The sequence below is a fragment of the Callorhinchus milii genome, unplaced genomic scaffold (genome assembly GCF_018977255.1).
Source record: "Callorhinchus milii isolate IMCB2004 unplaced genomic scaffold, IMCB_Cmil_1.0 Scaffold2, whole genome shotgun sequence".
Taxonomy (NCBI): Eukaryota; Metazoa; Chordata; class Chondrichthyes; order Chimaeriformes; family Callorhinchidae; genus Callorhinchus; species Callorhinchus milii.
Genome location: NW_024704743.1, coordinates 72,106,345 through 72,127,384, shown reverse-complemented (window position 1 = coordinate 72,127,384; position 21,040 = coordinate 72,106,345). Strand labels below are relative to the sequence as shown.

The 21,040-nt window shown below is 40.1% G+C and overlaps 1 protein-coding gene across 1 annotated transcript in view; it reads right to left on the bottom strand.

Annotated features, from left to right (window-relative positions):
* krit1 (KRIT1 ankyrin repeat containing) overlaps positions 1-21,040 on the bottom strand; it is a 30,306-nt gene that overhangs the window by 7,988 nt on the left and 1,278 nt on the right. The window contains 12 exon segments of the mRNA XM_007897546.2: positions 2,335-2,486; positions 3,047-3,203; positions 5,059-5,166; positions 6,416-6,572; positions 8,385-8,528; positions 8,874-8,989; positions 11,978-12,218; positions 13,770-13,899; positions 15,850-15,942; positions 16,700-16,825; positions 16,828-16,858; positions 19,843-20,000. Of these exon segments, the coding sequence (XP_007895737.2) occupies positions 2,335-2,486; positions 3,047-3,203; positions 5,059-5,166; positions 6,416-6,572; positions 8,385-8,528; positions 8,874-8,989; positions 11,978-12,218; positions 13,770-13,899; positions 15,850-15,942; positions 16,700-16,825; positions 16,828-16,858; positions 19,843-20,000 (1,613 nt within the window).

The following is a 21,040-nucleotide window of genomic DNA, read 5'->3' as shown; positions in this document are numbered from 1 at the left end:
AAATATACATGCACATACAGCAGAAAGAATGAAATTCTGTTTTTATAATACCTTCTGTCATGCCAAAACACCTCAAAGTTCTCCGCAGCAATTACTATTTTTGGGGGACTTGCCACCTTAAGTCTCAGGTTCCATCTATGAGAATTCATAGAAGAGTTTCTATTTGCTAGTTCTGCAGTCTTTACCCTAGAACACATGCAAACAAAAAGCAATGCAGCTCTGCCCATGCCTAGAGAACAAAAGTAGGGGTTGGCAATTATCAATGCATTTGGATTTCCAAAGTACTAATGTAATTGGAAAAACTTAAAATCATGCACCTTCGTACTGCCTTACTTCCTACTGCTTGCCCTACTCATTCGGAGGTTACCCAACAGAATTTTCAGCTAAGTAAGAATAATCCTGACTCTCCAGTAATGTGTCCCATTGAGTCAGGCAGGCTGCTCAATCATCACCATCTGCATGAATATAAAACGTTAATCACTGCCAGCTGTGGCATACCATCTTTCAAATTTAAAATTAAGCTGGTTTTCCTTCCTCAAAAAACTAGATGAAACTATTTTATGACACCGTCTTGACGATAACAGAGCAGTGAAAATGTAATTTATCTTCACTGATAAGAATACCACAACATGATTTGTCATTCAGCAATGGTAGAGCCATTATGTCAACAGTTCCATGGAAAGGGGCATTTTTACAGTGGAAATGGACCAGCATGAAAGAATTCCAGGTTAATCTGCTTTGTTCACTATGGTAGTGAATCTCTAATGTGCACTGAGTGTAAAAATCCTGCTATAAGCAAACATCTAAAGATTTGCTATATTTAGCAAACACAGTAGAATAACACCAATGGTGGATTAAAAAACACCCTCTCACTTTTCTACATCATCCAAATTGCTAATATTATTAGGTTGGCAAAAGGTATACTTTAAGAGTGAAAGTACGTTAAGCAAAAAGGCAGCAACTTGTGTTCCTGAGAATAGATAAAATTCGCATTATCTATCGCCTCCCAAAGCCTTTCCCACTTTCCTTCCCGCCATCTCCACCCTATTCTTCCCTCTCCCTCTGAACACCTCCTCATCCTAGGTGACTTCAACCTTCACTTCACCCCCTACTGCTCTACCTCTGCTGACTTCTCCTCCCTTATCTCCTCCATCAACCTCTCCCTCCACATCTCTCCCCAATCCACGACTGCTGTCATCCCCTCAACCTAGTGATCACTCGGGGCCTCACTGTCTCAGACCTCACCAGCATCAACAAAGCAATCTCAAACCATCACTTCATCTCCCTTAACTCCTCAATCCCTCTCCCCACCACCACCCAAACCACCTCCATCTCCTTCCGTCCCTGGAAAAAAACCTCTCCACTGCCTTGGCGTCATCTGAACTCCTCCCACTCTGGGCTTCCTCTCGCAATGACCTATCCTCCTCCATCACTCTTCTCCACAGTTCCCACTCTACCACTCTTGATTCCCTTGCTTCCTTCACCCCCCGAACCGTCTCTTACTCACGAAAGTCTCCATGATACACCAACCACCTCCACCCCCTTAAAGCACAGGTGCGTGTTGCTGAACGCACCTGGCTTAAATCGAACTTAATGGTCCATCAGTGGTAACGATACCACTGACCACTCTATCCTCCTCCACCTCCTCTCCTCAACCTTCATGGTTCTGTCCTTGAATGGTTCTGTCACACCGCCTCCACTTCATCTCCACAAACGGTTTCTCCTCTAGCTCCAGCAACATCTTGTGCCTCTGCTAAATCACATGAGAGGGTGGGCGGAGGAGACAGTTGGTGATAGAGGAGTCCGGGGTTGTCCTTGGCCTCCAAGATTGTTTTGGAGTAGAACGACATTCCTCAGGGCTCTGTCCTTGATCCTCTCTTCTTCAATATCTATATGCTCCCTCTTGGTGACATCATCCGCAGTCATGGGGTCAACTTCCACATGTATGCAGATGACACCCAACTCTACCTCTCTGCCTCCACCCTCGACTCCAAGACCACTGCTGTCCTCACAGAATGTCTGCCAGACACCATTGGCGGCTGAGCCTTCTGCCTCTCCTCCCCCCGCCCTCTGGAACTCCATCCCGCCTTGCGCCCTCCCTTGCCTTCTTCAAGACCCATCTCAAGACCCTATTCTTCGACCGTGCTTTTGATCACTCTGCTTCCTCCGCCTGACCTCCACCCTCCCTGATCCCGACCACCAGCACAAGTCTGAAACACTGACTGTTCAGCACCTTGGGACGTCCTCCCGATGTGCAAGGTGCTATACAATTGTTGTTCCCAATTTTTAAAGGAAATGTTTGCTACTAATAAAGCAACATATATCAGTGCTAACCTTCCTTTCAGTTTCTAACAAGAGTCGCACATCCCTACACAAGAAGAGTTGTGGCTTTTCCTTGTGGGGATCGAGGTTCGTCAGCTCTGCCACGATGTCTGGCCAGTCTCGAAGATGCTGCAAGGATTTGTGGTATGGCTTCAGCTGCAAACCTGGATTTAATGAAAAGCGAAATATACCACTCTGATGAACAAACACCCATAACTAATCAGAACAACAAACAACAATATATTACATTTGTAATGTACCTTTCACATTGGGAGGCTGTCCCAAGGCGCTGAAACAGAAATGTAATAGCAACTAAAAATATACTAAATTGTTCTGTATGATGGAATACACCAAAAAGATGACATGGTCTGGTGAAAACATCCTTTCCTCCTGTTATTGCCTTATGTAGTTATTCCAACTGAACCCAAGATGAAGCAATTAATTTATAATTGCTCTCACAACACAACTATTAGTATTAGCTAAGATAAACATTGGGAAAATCCAAGGAACAGACCCTTTGTTATTTGCTTGGTTGAGAAATATTGCACATCGCCATAAGGGAAATTAAAAATTTAGCTTAAAAAATCCACAGTAAAATATGGAAACAATTCGGAGTCACCATCTTTGCAGCCGAAAACAATGAACAAAAATATTCCAAACAGCAGACAAACAGTATTATTACTTTAACAAGTTAACTGAAAATAACATGTACTAATGTTCTTACTGAGGTTCTCAGAGCAGATCCAGATGGTAAAGTACTGCTGGATTCCAGGCGATAGCCGCATGCCTTCCATAATCTGCTGCACTGTAGTATTATTTCCATGTCGGAGTTCAACAGCACGATATGATCCATCTGTGCGATAAATTCTAACTTTCTCATACTAGTGATTTAATTTACAAAAATAAAATTAAAATTAACAAGTGGAATTTAGAAGATATAGGGGTCTATTCTGTGCCATATACACTGTATTTTGTTTCATGTGTAATAATATAATAAAAATCCTTGCATTTGATATAGCACTTTTTACGTATTCTAAATGTCTCAAAGTGCTTCACAGAATATACTGTAAAGTGAATTGACTGTATATTTGTGGACAAAACGCACCAGTCAATTGCGCACAGCAGTGTCTCAAACAGTTGTGGATTGAGTGACCAAATTATTATGGTTTTTTTTAGGGATATTATCCCCGGAAAAGCAATCCACAAATCGATTAACAACCAGGTTCCTAGTTACTGCTAGGTAAACAGAGGTGTGGGGAGTAAGGAAACTTGCCCAACATTTTGCCCTGCTGGGAATTGAACCCAGGTCTCTCGCTTGCAAGGCGAGCGCTCTAACCACTCAGCTGCAGGACTCCATTACAGGTAATATTGATACAGAGGGAATTGAAAGTGCCCCAATTATAATAATAATCCTTGCATTTGGTTTGTGTCTTTCATGTGAGGATATACGTCCCAAAGCACTGCCATTTCCTTTTTAGACATGTTTACCTATGGTACATACTATAAGTGGGCTGAATTTGGACTATTATGCATTATGTTCAAATATGATGCTTGATAGACCACACTGTAAAATCAAATTCAGCCCACTTCAAGTTAATTCTCAATTCTAATTGCACTATCTGCTCAAAGTGGTAAACAATACAAAATTATTCTCATAAAAACATTATGATTAAGACGCATTCTACACCATCATTTTCCTGGTGTTGCTGATCACATGAGCGAGCGAGGTGGTGGCACAAAATAGACATCCTCTCACCATATTCTAAATAATACGTTTTCAAACAATGTTTTAGAAATGCGGTTTTGTACATTTAAAATTAAATTTTATATTGATCTTGCTGCCCACATTCATCACATGCACTGAGAAACAGAAAAGCTGCTCTGTTCACATGACTGTCTATAGTGACACCAAGGGCAGCTTCTGCTATCATTGGGGTGATTTGAGCAAGGTGCCAGAGACACCACTTTAAACTTATACTGCATGGAAATATAACCGGATTAATCTATAGACCAACCAGTGTGCACATTTACTAAATTTTTCAATTTTCAATTCAGAAGTAGGAGTTGCAAAAATTGCCCTCAGAATAAGATACCGAGTTTAGACATGTTGACTGTGCTTCCAGGGCTAAATCATTTACAAATCAAAAGTAATAATGTGGTATTTCGAGACAGATCTCAAGTAGAATGTGGTGGTCTGACTTTATTTACTATTGATTTTAACGTTTTCTGAGCTAATCTTATCAATTTATTTTAACCTTTTTTTAAAAAAAAATTTAGATCCTTTACCCGTTTTGAATCTTTCTCCTGGTTCACAACAGTCCATTTTGGAGATAGGAGAAAGTTCCTAAACACGTAGGGGCTATTCTGACGAATATACTTGGTTGCTCCTAAAACCTGATGATGTCTAAACAACTATACTCATCCAAAGCTCAGAATCAACTGATGTTTTAGTGAGCGTTTGGGAAGATTCATTAAGAACAAATCCTGCATACGAGAGGCTACTTCTATAGCAAAGAAGAATTGATCTTAAGAGGACTCTATTCAATAAATGTTGTTAAATCTTGGGAAAGAAAATAGAGTATTTAAATACATCTCAAATAATGGTCTCAGAAAACTGATGATTAGCCTTTCAAAGGAGACCAGTTACACTGATGAAAAGGGCAGCTTTGCTCTGAAATCCATGCTATCTAATAACAATAAAAGCCTTAAAATTAATTGAGCAAAGCATTGTCTTACTGGTTTATTCAATGCCTCACTAAGAAGTTTTTCTGTGTCTTCCCAGTCATTCTGTTTGTTCTCTGTACAGACCTGTAAAGGTGTTCTTTCTTGTTGATCAACAATATGCTGCAATACAAGTAAGAAGCATAATCATTTACGAGACCAGTTTTGGATATTCAACACTGTTAAATGTTATTTAAACATCTATTCAGCCAACTTATTATTTTATTAGAAATCCTTTTTGGGGGAGTCTGTAACTAGGGGACAGACACAATTATAAGATAGTGTCCAGGGATCTAAAAGAGGATTTTTGGAAGAATCACTTCACACAGAAGGGAGTGAGATTCTGGAATTCACTGTCTGAAGTTGAATCAGATAGTATAGCTACATTCAGCCTTGCACATGAGGGAGAGGAATACCACACAGACTGATTGGGCCGAGCGACCAGTTTCCATGCTGTGCATTCTTTGTAATTTGAAGGCATCTATCAAATCTACTTATTCAGTTATGAACAACTGATAACTTTTCTTTGGGTTTTAACTTTTCCATTTTCTTTTGGTAACTAAGGTTCTTTGATTAAATTATGGCAGAAAGGAGTATTTATGATAGAATAATAATAATCCTTGCATTTGATATAGAGCCTTATCATGTCTTCAAGACGACTCAAAGCACTTCTCAGAATATACTATAAAGTGAATTGACTGTATATTTTGTGGGCAAAATGTGGCAGCCAATTACGCACTTCAGTGTCCCCACAAGAATTGGAGTGACGCATTTATTATTTTTTTTGAAGGAATTATTACTCCCCGAAAAGTGATCCGCCAATCGCCTAACAACCGGGTCCTGCTTAGTGCTAGGTAAACAGAGGAGTGTGGAGTAAGGAAACTTGCCCAACATTTCGACCTGCTGGGAATCGAACCAAGGTCTCTCGCTTGTGACACGAGTGCTCTAACCACTGAGCTACAAAATACATAACTAACATGTAATTTAGTGGTTTAATGGCAGTCTGCATCTCCAACTATATATTAAGTCAGAAATATCTGAACACACCTGCAGTCTTCAGCATCAAAATATACAACATGTAAGGTTACAGTACTGGTACTTACAAATTTTAAGAATAACGTATTTATACTTATAAAATGTTATTTGAAAAATAAGAAAAAGGAATCATAAAAAGTAATCATAAAAAATGACATTTAGCCATTGATAAAAACACATCATCTGTGATCAGACTGGAACTTATAAAGCTCAGTAAATTTATTTCAAAACAGTAGAAATAGAAAAGCACATTTAACAGTTAGAAAAGCATGGTTTAGAGTTCTAGTTTGCATTAGGATTTTAACAGGTAGACGCTAAGAAATCATCTGAATAGTACCCGATCAATCTCAGGATGTTGCAGCAAAAGCTGAACAATATCTATCCGTCCTCCACCTGCTGCGAAGTGAAGTGGAGAGCTTAGTTGTCCATTCAGTAAGTTAGGATTACACTTGCCCTTTTCCAACAGCATTCGAGTAGCTTCAACTTTTCCATACCTACACAATAATTAGTAAAGCAGAACACAGAATATGAGAAAACTAATAATGAATTATTGTTTATATTGATTTCAGATCATATTGATAACAGATTTGAACATAATTTCTGCTTCATTAATCTAACGTTTCCACATTATTGAAAACATTTTCTTGATGCTAAAAAACAAAGTAGATTTATATTGCTCCCTTAATACTGTTCAAATGAATCTAACTAATTTGTGGAGTCCTGTAGCTCTGTGGTCCGAGCACTTGCCTCGCAAGCAAGAGAACCTGGGTTCAATTCCTAGCAGGGCGAAATGTTGCACAAAGTTCCTTACTCCACACCCCTCTGTTTACCTAGCAGTAAGTAGGAACCAGGGTGTTAGTTGATTGATGGATCACTTTTCAGGTGCTTTTTTTAAAAATAATTTGGTCACTCAATCCACGCTGTGCACAATTGGCTGCTGCATTTCACCCACAAAATATACAGTCAGTACACTTTGCAGTATATTCAATGAAGCACTTTGAAACGTCTCGAAGGCATGATACGGCGCTATATCAAATGGAAGTATTATTATTTTATTCACCAGAGGATCAAAAAGATAAAATTACGATTACATAGAATTCCATAAGATGCTAAAATAAACATTTATTGTATTTAAAGACCTCCCTGTAATTTGGGTTAACAATTGTGCTTATTTGCAACAAATTAAACCACCTTATTTTTCAAACCTGGTGGATCGCAGAAGATTTGAGGCCTAAATTATGTAATTCTGAAACAGATTTTGTTTTTTGGTTCTTCTGGGCTATACTTTAAAGTTAATAATAAGGACCACATTGCAAAAATGTTGTACAATGATTCTCATTTACAACACATAATTCAGTAATTACATTTGTTCTTTCCATTTGGGGATATTTGAGCAGTCATTCACTATTACAATGAAGTTTCATTCATCCAAAAATCAAATCGCTAAAAAACTTGATAAAGTGACTTTAAAATCTGAAATTTAATACCACATCTAATTCTACTGTAGTCTGTTTGAAGTTAAAGAACAATAACCCTGGATTGCCATTAAGATTCTAAACCTTTTGTAAAAACGTAAACATTAGCATATGTTGGCACCAGGATATACATTTTTTTTAAAAAAACAGGTAAGTGCTACGCTGCTTGGTTTTCAGTATGGCTTGAAAGCAATTTACAAATGTACTCATAAAAAAAAAATTCCAAGCTACATTTATTCCTCACACTCCCCTTTCAGAGCTCACCCATTTATGGAGTTTTTGGAAACTTATGTAAATTTACACATGATCTGATTTTTTGGTATTAATTTAGCATTGATACGAGAAGGAAGGTGGTATGTAAATGTTATAGTTTTGAAGTAGGATGTTTCTGTAGGATTTTATGAGCTTGTGATAGGGATGCAGAGAAAAAGGTGATACAAATTTTACTCAGCAGGGTAATATAACCATAATCTGAAGAAAGTCATAATCAAGGAGGTTTCAAGGAGAATGAGAAGAGTAGTATCCTTTTATCTAGGTCTATGAGGTACCTGAAGATGTATAATCTAGGTTTTCGATTTACTAAATTAAAGAATATGAGCTCCAGAATATGAAACACTTTTTCTTTTAGGTATCCTTTGTCATTCCAGATTACACATCATCTCAGCCATGCTCTTGTCGCAGATGCTAAGAAGATGAAAAAAGTTGGCTAAGAAACCATAATTAGACAGAGTCAGTTGTTCGATGATATGTAGTACCTTAGTGATGTAAAATGAGATGAGAAGGTGAGAAGTTCAATTAACTGTAAGCTTACTTTGAGGTCAAACTACGTACCAACAAGCATAATGAATAGGAGCCCAATGATCGCTATCCAGTTGATTCACTGAAAAACCACTATCCAGAAGCTTACTCAGTAACTCTGTATCACCTTCGCAGGCACTGCGGTGCAATGGGAAATCATCCACCCATTGTCGCTCCCTGGAAAAACAAATCAGATCTATTTTAACATGTTTTAGCTTAAATGCTGTTTATACTAAAAAAAATCTTATGTTAAACAGTTTGCTTATCTGCAAAGAAACCAGATCCAATTAGTGCTGATAATCAACTATCCATTGTACTGATCCATGAGAACATCTCAAGTCAGAGATTTTGACATTTGAAGCTCAATTCTAATTTGCGCTTCAAATGTCATTGAGCTTTAAAGGTCAGTGTAAACATACGTCAATACAACGCTTAAAGGAAATTACTTATGCATAAATCCAAACCAATTGCTTTTATCTATGTTATATATACAGCGGAAATCGGGTAGGCTTTATTTCTTACTTATCTTCCATGATGCTGCTCATGCTTCGCTTCCATTTTTCACGTTTTGGAATCTGTATTTTGGAATAATCTGGGGCTCCCAAGCCAAAATATGGATTAATAACCACTTTGTCCACCTGTGAATGACAACAACAAATTTACACTTGTGTAGCGCTCTTCACGTCGGAAAGACATCCTAGGGTGTTGGACAATCAGGGGTTTTGGACCTGAGCTGTGAATTGGAGTCAGAAGGGGAGGAGGTCAGGGGGTTGGGAGGGTGGCTGAAGGCATGATCGAAGAGGAAGGTCTTCAGACAGGACTTGAAGGAGGTAATAGAGTGGGTGAGGCGGAGGGATTGCTGGATAGAGTTCCAGAGTGTGGGGGCAGATGCTGAATGCCCGATTGCCAATGGTGGGGCAGGAAGTGTGGAAGACCGGAAGCAGGCCGGTGGTGTCCGCCAAGTGGAGGGAACGGACAGGCTGATATGGAGTTATGAGGTTGGAGGGGTGGGGGAAACAAGACCCTGGAGGGCTTTGAAAGTAAGTACAAGGGTTTTGTACTCGATTCTCTAAGGAACGGGGAGCCAATGTTGCCGGGCAAGAACGCGGGTGATAGATTCCTGGAGCCTGGTGTGGGAGAGGATACGAGCTGCTGAGTTCTGAATAATCTGCAGCTTGTGGAGGGAGGAGTTGGGAAGTCTAGTGAGCAGGCAATTAGCCTAACGTAAGATAACATGTAGGAGCAGAAGTAGGCCATTCGGCCCTTCGAGTCTGCCCCACCATTCAATCATGGCTGATCTTCTAATCTAACTCGAGCTAATAACCTAACCCTGCCTTATCCCCATATCCCTTAATCCCTTTTGCAATAATAATAATAATCCTTGCATTTGATATAGCGCTTTTCACGTCAGGAGGTCGTCCCAAAGCGCTTCACAGAACATACGGTAAAGTGAATTGACTGTATATTTGTGGGCGAACGCAGCCAATTGCGCACAGCAATGTCCCACAAACAGTCGTAGATTGAAAATGACCAATTTATTATTGTTTTTTGGGTTTTGGAGGGATTATTATTAGGCTCTGTGTGGAGTAAGGAAACTTGCCCAAGGTTTTGCCCTGCCTGGAATTGAACTCGGGTCTCTCACTTGCAAAGCGAGTGCTCTAACCACTGAGCTACAGGACTCCACAATAAGAAAGACCTATCTCAGTCTTCAATATGTTCAAGGACTGAGCGTCAACAGCCCTTTGGGGTAGTGAGTTCCATACATTCACCACCCTTTGAGTGAAGAAGTTCTTCCTCAACTCAGTGAGAAAGGGCTGGCATCTAATTTTAAGGTTGTGACCCCTGCTTTTAGTTTCTCCAACCAGGGGAAACAATCTCCCACTATCTACTCTATTATGCCCTTTGATGATATTATAGGTTTCCATAAGATCCCCTCTAATTCTTCTATATTCTGGAGAATATAGGCCCAAATTGGTCAGCCTATCCTCATAACTCATCCCCTTCATCCCTGATACTAACCTAGTAAATCTACACTTCACCCCTCCAAGGCAAGTACATCCTTCCTTAAATAAGGAGACCAAAGCTGAGTCAAGCCGGGACGTAATAAAAGCATGGATCAGAGTCTCGGCAGCCTCCAGTGAGAGGCAGTGACAGAGGCGGCCAATGTTGTGGAGGTGTGGAAAGGCAGAATGGGTCATGGAACGAATGTGGGGTTTGAAGGATAGCTGAGGGTCGAAAAAGACACAGGTTTCGGATTAGCTCGGTGAGGTGAAAAGTGCAGCAATGAATGATGATAGTGTCAGTGGCTGAGATGAGGAGGCGTTGCCGGGAGCCAAGCAGAAGGGCGTCTGTCTTGCCAACATTGAGCTGGAGGAAGTTGGCTCTCGTCAACTTCCTACAAGACAGTAAAAATAAATAGTAAGAAGTAAGGAAAATTATCCAACTCAAATTCTAATTTCAAGAAATTATCAAATCAACTTGCCGTTTCAGATTTAGTTTCAACATTTAAAACGTCACTATAATTACACAGCAATTTAATGTCCAAAAGATTATAAAGCTCAAATTTGGAAATATGTCTGTACATTACGTGATATTGACAGAGGCTGATACGTTAAAAAAAAATGCATATTCTAGAAAGCTATAACTTAAGGATCCTTCATACTTGTGATTGGTCACTGGAAAGCGCCCTGTTGACATAAACATTGTTTTCAGCAAGGAATCCATTCCACATCACCCCAGCTCATGAGACCTCGGCTCCAATCTGACACACCTTAATAATAATCCCTCCAAAACCAAAAACAATAATAAATTGGTCATTTTCAATCTACGACTGTTTGTGGGACATTGCTGTGTGCAATTGGCTGCCGCGTTCGCCCACAAATATACAGTCAATTCACTTTACAGTATGTTCTGTGAAGCGCTTTGGGACGTCTAGAAGATGTGAAAAGCGCTATATCAAATGCAAGGATTATTATTATTACTAGATGTGCAGCCTTAGTAACATTATTTTCAGGAGTAGCACTTCAAAACCATTGTCACTGAAACTGAATTTTTTTTAAAAATCAGCTTAAAAATGACAACTGTAATATGTTTGTCATCCTGATTCAGTAGGTAACATCTAGCCTCCGATTCAAGCCAAGATTGTTAAATGCCTTAGTAATTCCTCCTGACGTGAAATGCACTATATAAATATAAATTTGTATTGTATGGAATTAGAAGGTTGTGGTTCAAATCTACACCAGGACTGAATTCATAGTCTACGGTGTATAGTGATGGGGCTGTGCTTCATTTTGAGGGGCTGCCCTTCATATGAGACACTGAGGTGATATTTGCCTGTTCAGGTGGGAGTTAAAGATCCCTTGGCACTATTCAAAAAGAAAAGGGAGTTTCTCCCAGTGTCCTGGTCAACAAAGCCCGCAAATAAAATTGAGCATTCACTCACATCATGCCATTTGTAGACACATTTGTGCTGAAGTAAATTGCCTACGGAATACACAGTCAGTAAACTTTAAAATATATCCCATGAAGTACTTTGAGGCATCCATCTGACATGAAAGGCGCAATATCAAATGTAACGATTTTTAAATATGTCTTACATATTTGTTTTTTCGATTTTGAATTCTTACCCTATTTGTATACTGTAGATCTGATCCAAACAGAGGATTGTAGATACACAAGTCAGCTTTTTCCAGGGTCAACATTTTGCTTTTCACCTCAAGTGCTGTATAACCCATGTGCAATGTACCTTCAGACTGATCACTTTCATTGTAAGCAGGGTTTACCACACCAGATTTTATTCTATCAAGAGGGGCGGGTCTAAAAAGCCCGGGAATGGCATGTGGGATGGTGTGCTGCTCTGCTAGCCACCTGCAAAGGCATCAAAGATATTTTAATAAAACATTTTAATATAGTTAAATTTGACTGCAACTAAAGATCTTGCCCTCTTTACTAATACTGGGATGCTAAGGCCAAATGCAGCACTTCTGCTACCATCTTAGCTGAGATCACCGAATGTACCATATACTCAAAGCGGATTACTGGGCAAAGACGCCCATCAGAGCAAGAGAGAAACCCAGTGCTAAGGTGATTAAGGGAGACCTAATAAAAGTTTTCAATATTATGAACAGATTTGATAAGAGTAAATAAAGAGATGTTTCCCAGTGAGTTGATAAAGCGAGCATACAAATAGGATTGAAATAATTAAGAGCGTTGAAATAATTATTACCACAAGTGGTTGTTGAAGCTGAGCCATATCATTAAAAAGGGAATTGGATATATTTGAGTAAACATTTTAAGGGTAATCAAAAAAAATGCATTTTTGGAATGGGGAAAATGGGAATCAGAATTGAGTAGAAGACTGGGATTAGAGCAGGTAGCTCCAGGGAGGAACCTAGGCACCAGAATAGGCATTATGAGCCAAATTACCGCCTTCTTCACTGTAAACTTTCTGGGATATATGCACATAAATAGAGTTTCTTATATTATTGTAAGACACATTGTGTTAACGCCATTCATAACAATCTGCAAACACATGCCAATGAAGGTCACTGTTGGATCTGAAGTTAGGAAATTAAGCTTCCACAGCTGTATTCCTAGTAGAGATGGGTGAGGATAGGGGTGATGTTGGTGTCCAGTGCAAGAGGGGACATAAGCTACACAGTTCTAAGCTTGTGTGTTGGGGGGGGAGGGGAGGGGGGGAGAGAAAAAGAGTTGGGACGTCCAGTGAGCAGAGAGTCATATTAGTCTAGCCTGGACATGAAGGATAAGGGTCTTATTTATTAAATTTACTAAACATTAATTGATCATAAAAGTTACTTTTTTAGCTAATCCTAGTCACTGAATTTGGTTCTCCTGCAAGCATATTTTTCAGATTTAAATCATTATAGAATTTACGTAATTTGACATGGCTGGTATTCCTTGATCAAGCAATTATAAAAATTTGATTTGAAAAGTTAAATAAACATTTTATGGAAACTAGCATTAGAGCAGGAAACCAATTAATTTCAAGACACGCAATACATGAACATGGTCATTTCAGACCAATCCTCTCCAGACTAAAATCTCTGGAATGAAAAACATGCAGGGAAAATATGAATTGTTATGATGGGAGACCATTTATTAGTTACTCTACAAGGAAGTTAAGGCTTTGTTCATTGCAAATGACGAACACATTGTTAACAAATATCCAATGTATCTAATGGCAACAATCTATTCTTCACCACGATTAACGTTTACCTCATCAATTGTGAAAAACACTACTCATTGTCAGAAATAGTGACAAACAGATCTCTGCTGAACAAAGCAAGGCCATTTTACAGATCACATTTCCTGTTTTTGCTGCCAGTTTTGATATACAATTACAAATACATGTTAAAATAACACATGCAAAAAAGATAGAAAAATTGGAAAGGTTCTTACTTGTCCAGGGCAATCAACATTTTTGCACTGAGTGTAGAAAAATGAGTACTTGATTCACTGCACACACGCATTATGTCTTGTAAACAATAAAAACTCGGTCCTCCAGGGCAATAGGATGTCTTGCTGTTATCTGTAAATTATAGAAGTGCTAAGTAAGTGCGATAATTGGGACAATTACTTTGATGTTCAAGAATATGGTAGTAATAAGTAGTGTCAGCCTGCCTTGCTTGGTCGCACTCTCACCTCTGAGTCAGAATATTCTGGATTCAAGTCCCATGATAGGAATTCAAACTCATTAATACAGAATTTACAGTAAAGTGTATGACTGTGTATTTCATAGGTGATTATTATGCTGTGAAATTATTGTGGAGTCCTGTAGCTCAGTGGTTAGAGCACTAGCCTTGCAAGTAAGAGACCTGGGTTCGATTCCCAGCAGGGTGAAACCTTGGGAAAGTTTCCTTGCTCTACACGCCTAATAATAATCCCTCAAGAAAAGAAAGCAATAACAATTTGGTCACTCAATCCACGACTGTTTGTGGGACACTGCTGCCGCATTTCGCTCACAAATATAATCAATTCACTTTACAGTATATTCTGTGAAGCACTTTGAGACGTCTCGAAGACATGAAAAGCACTATATCAAATGCAAGGATTATTATTATAAATCTGCATCTGGTATTCCTGCATCCAAGAATGGGCGATGTGGAGCCAGTAGAGATGGGTGAAGATAGGGATGATGGCAGAGTCTAGTGCAAGAGGTACAGAGTTCTGGATGGTCTGCAGGTTGCGGGGGGAAGAGTTGGGAAATCCAGTGAGCAGAGAGTTGTCTTAGTCTAGCCTGGACATGAAGAAAGGATAGATAAAGGTCTTGGCAGCCCGAGGGGAGAGGTAGTAGCATTGGCAAAGCAAAGTGGCAGGCAAATGTTGGAGGTGGGGAAAGGTGAATGGATCAGAGTAGAGATGTGGGATTTAAAGGACAATTGAGTCAAACAACATACCGAGGTTCTGCACTGGCTCCATGAGGTGGAGTGTGCATCCATGTAGATTGATTCTATCAGTGATTGAGACTCCACTTACCTCCCTCGTAAGAAAGATTTAAGTACTATATTTAAGCAACATTGCTGAACACACAATACTTTCCTCTTTTTACTTCCCTTATCCATTCTTCTACCTTCTCTCACATCACTTCTTTCTGTACCTCTCTTGCAAACTGAGAGCTCTCAAGTTAGTCCTATCACCTATTTTGTTGTAACGAGCCATCATTTAAACAATATCAAATGGTATTTTTAAGTTACAAATTTCAAAAATTTTAGTTGACAAGAACTTGCATTTATATACTGCACCGCCCTTCTCGTAGGGTACCTATCAATACCTATAAATTCTTTAAAATTCTTCAACTTAGTCTTAATTCAGAAGTCGGTACTTTTTATGAATTGTGGAAAACTGGCTTCCAAATTAAGACTCAATTTAAGACTTTCCTACAATTTTGCACGATCATAAATAGTGTACTGATATTTTCCTCCCAATCTTTAAACTGCATTATTTCATATTTGTGATCTCTTCCCTCTGATGGAAAGAAGTACTGAACTCTAAAGAGGGGAAAAAAACACAAATATGTACAGTAAGTTGATTAGGATTTGAAAAAGATCAGTCAATGCTTCAGAAGCCAAATCTGATGAAGGGTCCCATTCTAATATTGACTTTAGATGATGTGCAAATATATATATAAAAATCTATATATATAATATATAATTATTTATTGTTCATCCCAATGAGATCAAATATAGTTACAAACAGTTTTGGATGGTCAGCTCTTCACAAATGCATGTAAAATTAGAGCTAGATAAAATATGGCTATAATAGACTTAAGAATTTACATATATTTGCAATAATTCACACCATAATAAATACTGTAAGCTAGCTTCATCAGAAACCCATGGAATTTATAATTGTTTATTTTTTCTGGGAGATATATGAAGGAACAAAGGCTTGTGTAAAGATTGAAGCAAAACGTCAGAATTGTTTGAAGTATGATTATTATTGTAAAGGTGGACTTTGATGATGCTTGTAGTTTTCTTACCTTTAACTGCTGTTGGAACAACATAAAGGCAGATTTCCTGACAAATATTCTCTCTTTCGACGGGGAATTCTTTCAACAGCACCACTCGTTTTCCTTAAGGAATGCACAAATAAAATATGAAAAAGAACGGTCATCAGCACAAGATAAACATAATGAGTGCTGCAAATGTCTGATGCTACAAATGCTAGTCTTAGCCTGTAAGACCATTTTGTCTTAAATATTAAGATCACACAAAATTATAGAAAATTCTTCAACAGAAACATGTCCAGAGTGTAAAATCCGAGAGGTGATAGGCAAAATTGTATGGCAGAATCAAGGTTTGAACCTGTGATTGTCTCCAAAGTCAGTTTGTTCTTTCAGTAGAGAATGAAATTAAAGGACTAAAGGCACCAAGCTCTCTTTGTATATCTGCAAGTCTGGTTACTGAATATGTACATTTGTATTGTAGCATTGACAGAGCTCTGTAAAGTTAACTGCCATCTCTGACAAGAGAATGAAGGTAATGGGAAAAGTTATCCTATTGATGGGAGTTTGCTCAGAATGGTACAATCAAAGTCTATTTCTAGTCCTCTATTAAAATTATAAAAGACATAATCATGAAAATGAAGAATACAAACAGGAATCGTTAAAAAACAGTCCAATTCATTGACAAGGTTGCTAAGAAACAAACACATTTAAAACAATGTCTATTGAATGCTGTATACATGCAGTTTCTGCTTACACCCACCAATAAAAGCTACTATTGAATCTTTACAACCGTTAATAGCAAACTATACACTAATGCAAACAATGAATCCTTTTATGATTACAGGACAGTACAAAACAGCAATTGTAATTCTGTTCATTCTACCTTTGATGCCTTGGTTATTTGGAGATATTAGCTTAGTGGCTTCAACCACAAAGTCAAGGATTTCCTGTCCATCACCTTTCTTCCTCTTTATTTTTGTTCCCAACAAAACTTTCTTTCTCTTTTTTCCTTGACTTCATTTTGCAGTTCTAACAGCAAAATCTTCATGAAAAACAAGAATACAATTCAGCGTGATTCAAAATAATTTGTCACAATACAAAAGGGTCTGTTTAATAAGATCTTCCCTAATAAAACTTAACAAATTAATAAAACTTAATAAATCTTCCTTAAAACCTGCTGCCGCTGTGTTTGCCTCCTTAACAAACATTATATACAATTTTATTTATTTCCAGATCATCCCATTCATTCAATGTGTTATTAAATTAAGGTTCTCTCCACCTTGCAATTCAGATGGGCATAAGGTATCTGCACTGCCATTGCTATTTCAAAGGATGAGAGCTAACGTTCTCTAGTTGAAAGTCGACAAGACCGAGGCCCTCCTGATTGACTCCCTTCAGCGCCTCCACATCCCATGCACTGGCAGCATCACCATCCATGGATGCACACTCCACCTCACTGAGCCAGTCTAGAGCCTTGGCATCTTGTTTGACCCTCAACTGTCCTTTCTACACCACATCTGTGCCATGACCCCCTCTGCCTTCCCCCACCAACATCACCCGCTTCCGCCACTGCATTTCCCCTCAGGCCACCAAGACCTCATCCATGCATTTGTTACATCTGGCCCCACTATGCCTACTCTCTGTTGTCGGCCTCCTCAACTCCTCCCTCCACAAGCTGCAGATCATTCAGAACTCCTCAGCTCGTGTCCTCTCTCGCACTGGACTCCATGACCCTATCACCCACACCCTCCACTGGCTTCCCATCCCCCAGAGGATAGATTTCAAAATCGTCATCCTTGCCTTCAAAGCTCTCCATGGCCTTGCTCCCTCCTCCCTCTTTGGCCAGCTATCTCCATATCAACCTTTCCACTCCCTCCGCTCAGCAAGGTAAGGCCTGCTCCATGTACCCCGCTCGACTCGCCCCACCATCGGAGGTTGGGCCTTCAGCTTTTCTGCCCCCATCCTTTGAAACTGCATCCCACATTCCCTTCGCCTTGCTCCCTCTCTTCGCTCCTTCAAGGGACATCTCAAGACCCTCCTCTTTGACTGAGCCTTATGTCATCCTCATAATCCTACCCTCTCGATTCCAACCACCTGCTCGGTTCCAAATCCCTGACTGTCCAGTGCTTTGGAACATCCTCCCGATGTGAAAGATGCTCTACAAATTTGTTGTTGCTACAAGATTACATTTGTATAGCGCCTTTCACGTCGGGAGGACGTCCCAAGGAGTGCAAGTAATTCCAGTTATCGAGATGTTAAGCTGTCCTACATTCAGGTGAACATTAAAGATTCAGTTGCACAATTTGAAAAGTTTTTCCTCCAATCATCCAGATAAACTGGCCATTCACTATTTGTAGGACAACTTGTTAAAGTTTCCCAATGATTAATAATCCTTGGATTTGGTAACACCTTTCCTGTTCAGAGGATATCTCAAAGAGGTTCACGGAATTTACTGCAAATTTACTATTGTGACTGTGTATTTTGCAGCCAAACTAAGTTGTCCATTTGCACACAGTTTTGTCGCACAAACACCCATTAAGTGAAAGTCCAATTTCATCTGGGAGATTGTTGGCCAGAACACTGGGAGGAACTTCTCTCTTTTCACGTCAAGGAACTTCCTCGCTTCTTTCAAGTCAGGACCGACTCCCGACATGAAAGGCGCTTTACAAATGTCATTTTGTTGTTTGTTGTTTTCAAATAGTGCCACGGAATCTTTAAAGTTCCCCTAAACAAGTATACGTCTTTGGTTTTGCATTTCATCCGAAGGACAGCACCTCAGGCAATGCAGCCCTCCCCCAGTACTAAAAGTGCTAACATGGGACTTTAATCACAACCTTCTGATTTAGAGACAAAATGCATCCAACTAAACCAGGTTGCCCACTGTAAACAGCAAATATAACAACGACAAGATTTCATTTATAGAGCGCCTTTCATGTCGGGAGGATGTCCCAAGGCGCTGGACAGTTGGATCGGGACCCGAGCAGGGGGGGAAATGGTCAGGGTGAGGGGAGGGAAGGGAGGGAGCGAGGAGGGGGTAGAGAGTCGAGAGGGGAGCTGAAGGCTCGGTCAAAGAGAAAGGTCTTGAGACCGGCCTTGAAGGAGGAAAGGGAGGAGGCGAGGCGAAGGCACTGGGGGATAGAGTTCCAGAGCCTCGGGGCTGAGAGGCTGAAGGCCCGGCCACCGATGGTAGGGCAGTTGGGGCGGGGGATGTGGAGCAGACCGGAGCCAGAGGAACAGAGGGTACGGGCAGGTAAGTAGGGGGATAGTAGGTCGGAGAGGTAGGAGGGAGCGAGGCCGTGAATGGCCTTGTAGGTGAGGATGAGGATCTTGAAATCGATCCTCTGGGGGATGGGGAGCCAGTGGAGGCGAGCGAGGGTGGGAGTGATGTGGTCGCGAAGCCTGGTGCGGGACAGTACACGAGCTGCACAATAGTTATGGTGATGTAAATAAAACCTCTAGGTGCTCCTAAAGGATGTGTAGCTACAGGTTTATGAAATATATAATTAGCAAATTATACTTATTTTGTGTAAAGTTTAACATTAGTTGACTACAGGGTGAGAGTGCTACCAACTGTAGGTTACGGGAAAATATGGATATGGACCATGGTACAGGTATTTAAAATCATTGGAAATTTGCAGCTGAAATTTCCACTTTGTTGAAAATAATTATATTTTCTAAAATTATACAAGAATCTTAAATAATGACAGCAATCCTTGCATTCGATATACTTTGTCACATATCATTTACTTTTCACATCAATGCATGAAGGATGCATGCATAATCCCTCCAAAAAAAACCAAAACAATAATAAATTGGTCATTTTCAATCGACGACTGTTTGTGGGACATTGCTGTGCGCAATTGGCTGCCGCGTTCGCCCACAAATATACAGTCAATTCACTTTACAGTGTGTTCTGTGAAGCGCTTTGGGACGTCCTCCCGACGTGAAAAGCGTTATATCAAATGCAAGGATTATTATTATTATTATTATTAAGGAGAGCAACTACCAAAGTATTTATTTCCTTACTTCATAGGATTTTGTACGATAATCACGGGAATTCAAACTAGCCGCATTCTTGGGACGGATAACTGCAACATACACATCCTCCGGATCATTCAGACTGCCCATTTCTGTATGTCTCACTTCATTTCTTTGGTCAGAACCAGTAACTATACACAGCTCACCTGCAAATAGAAAAACACAGTTTGGAGTGTTTCATGTTTTAATTTTGATAATAATACAATATCAAGATAAAGTCACTGCACATATAATAAAAAATTGCATCTTCTGTTAAGGTAATACAAATAAATCTGGTGCTTATGTATTGTGGATTTTGGAGCAAGATGAAGCAGACTGCAAAATGTAATCAGTGTCCAGGAACCATGAATTAATGTGCTTTCACGTGGTTAATAATTTAGTTTAACCATCTGACACACTTGACTTGCTGCAGGAACAACAAAGCACACAAATATTCTGATGTGAAATGCACGTATTCTGTTTTTGTAATGGTTAAATGACGACAACCCTCCCTTTGACCGAGCTCGAATCTCAAAATTTTCCATTTTAAAATTTAACGACGACAACAACAAGAACAAGATTCCATTTATTGAGCGCCTTTCACGTCGGGAGGACGTCCCAAGGCGCCGGGGCGACAGGGCGACCAAGAAGTTGTGATAACCACCCTACTACCTAAAATAAAATCATAATTTCTGCTAAGACTGATCAGACATTGTAATGGCATCACAACTTTTTGGTCACTCTGTACATCAACGGTTACATTCATTCCATTGAAAAAAAATCAAAAGAGGAGCGGATACAGTATTGTCCTTTGAAGTACCACTCGTACACACAGAGCGAGAGGCCGTGAGGCTACATTACTGTAATGAGAAAGCTGTGGTTCCCCCCAACCCCTTCCCTCCCCCCATCTTCCCCTGTGCTCCCCACCTTGGCCTGGCCCCCACACCAAACACCTTGGCCTTGACCCCCCCACACCAAACACCTTGGCCTTGGCCCCACACCAAACACCTTGGCCTTGGCCCCCACACCAAACACCTTGGCCTTGATCCCCCCACACCAAACACCTTGGCCTTGACCCCCCCACCAAACACCTTGGCCTTGGCCCCCCACACCAAACACCTTGGCCTTGGCCCCCACACCAAACACCTTGGCCTTGATCCCCCCCACACCAAACACCTTGGCCTTGACCCCCCCACACCAAACACCT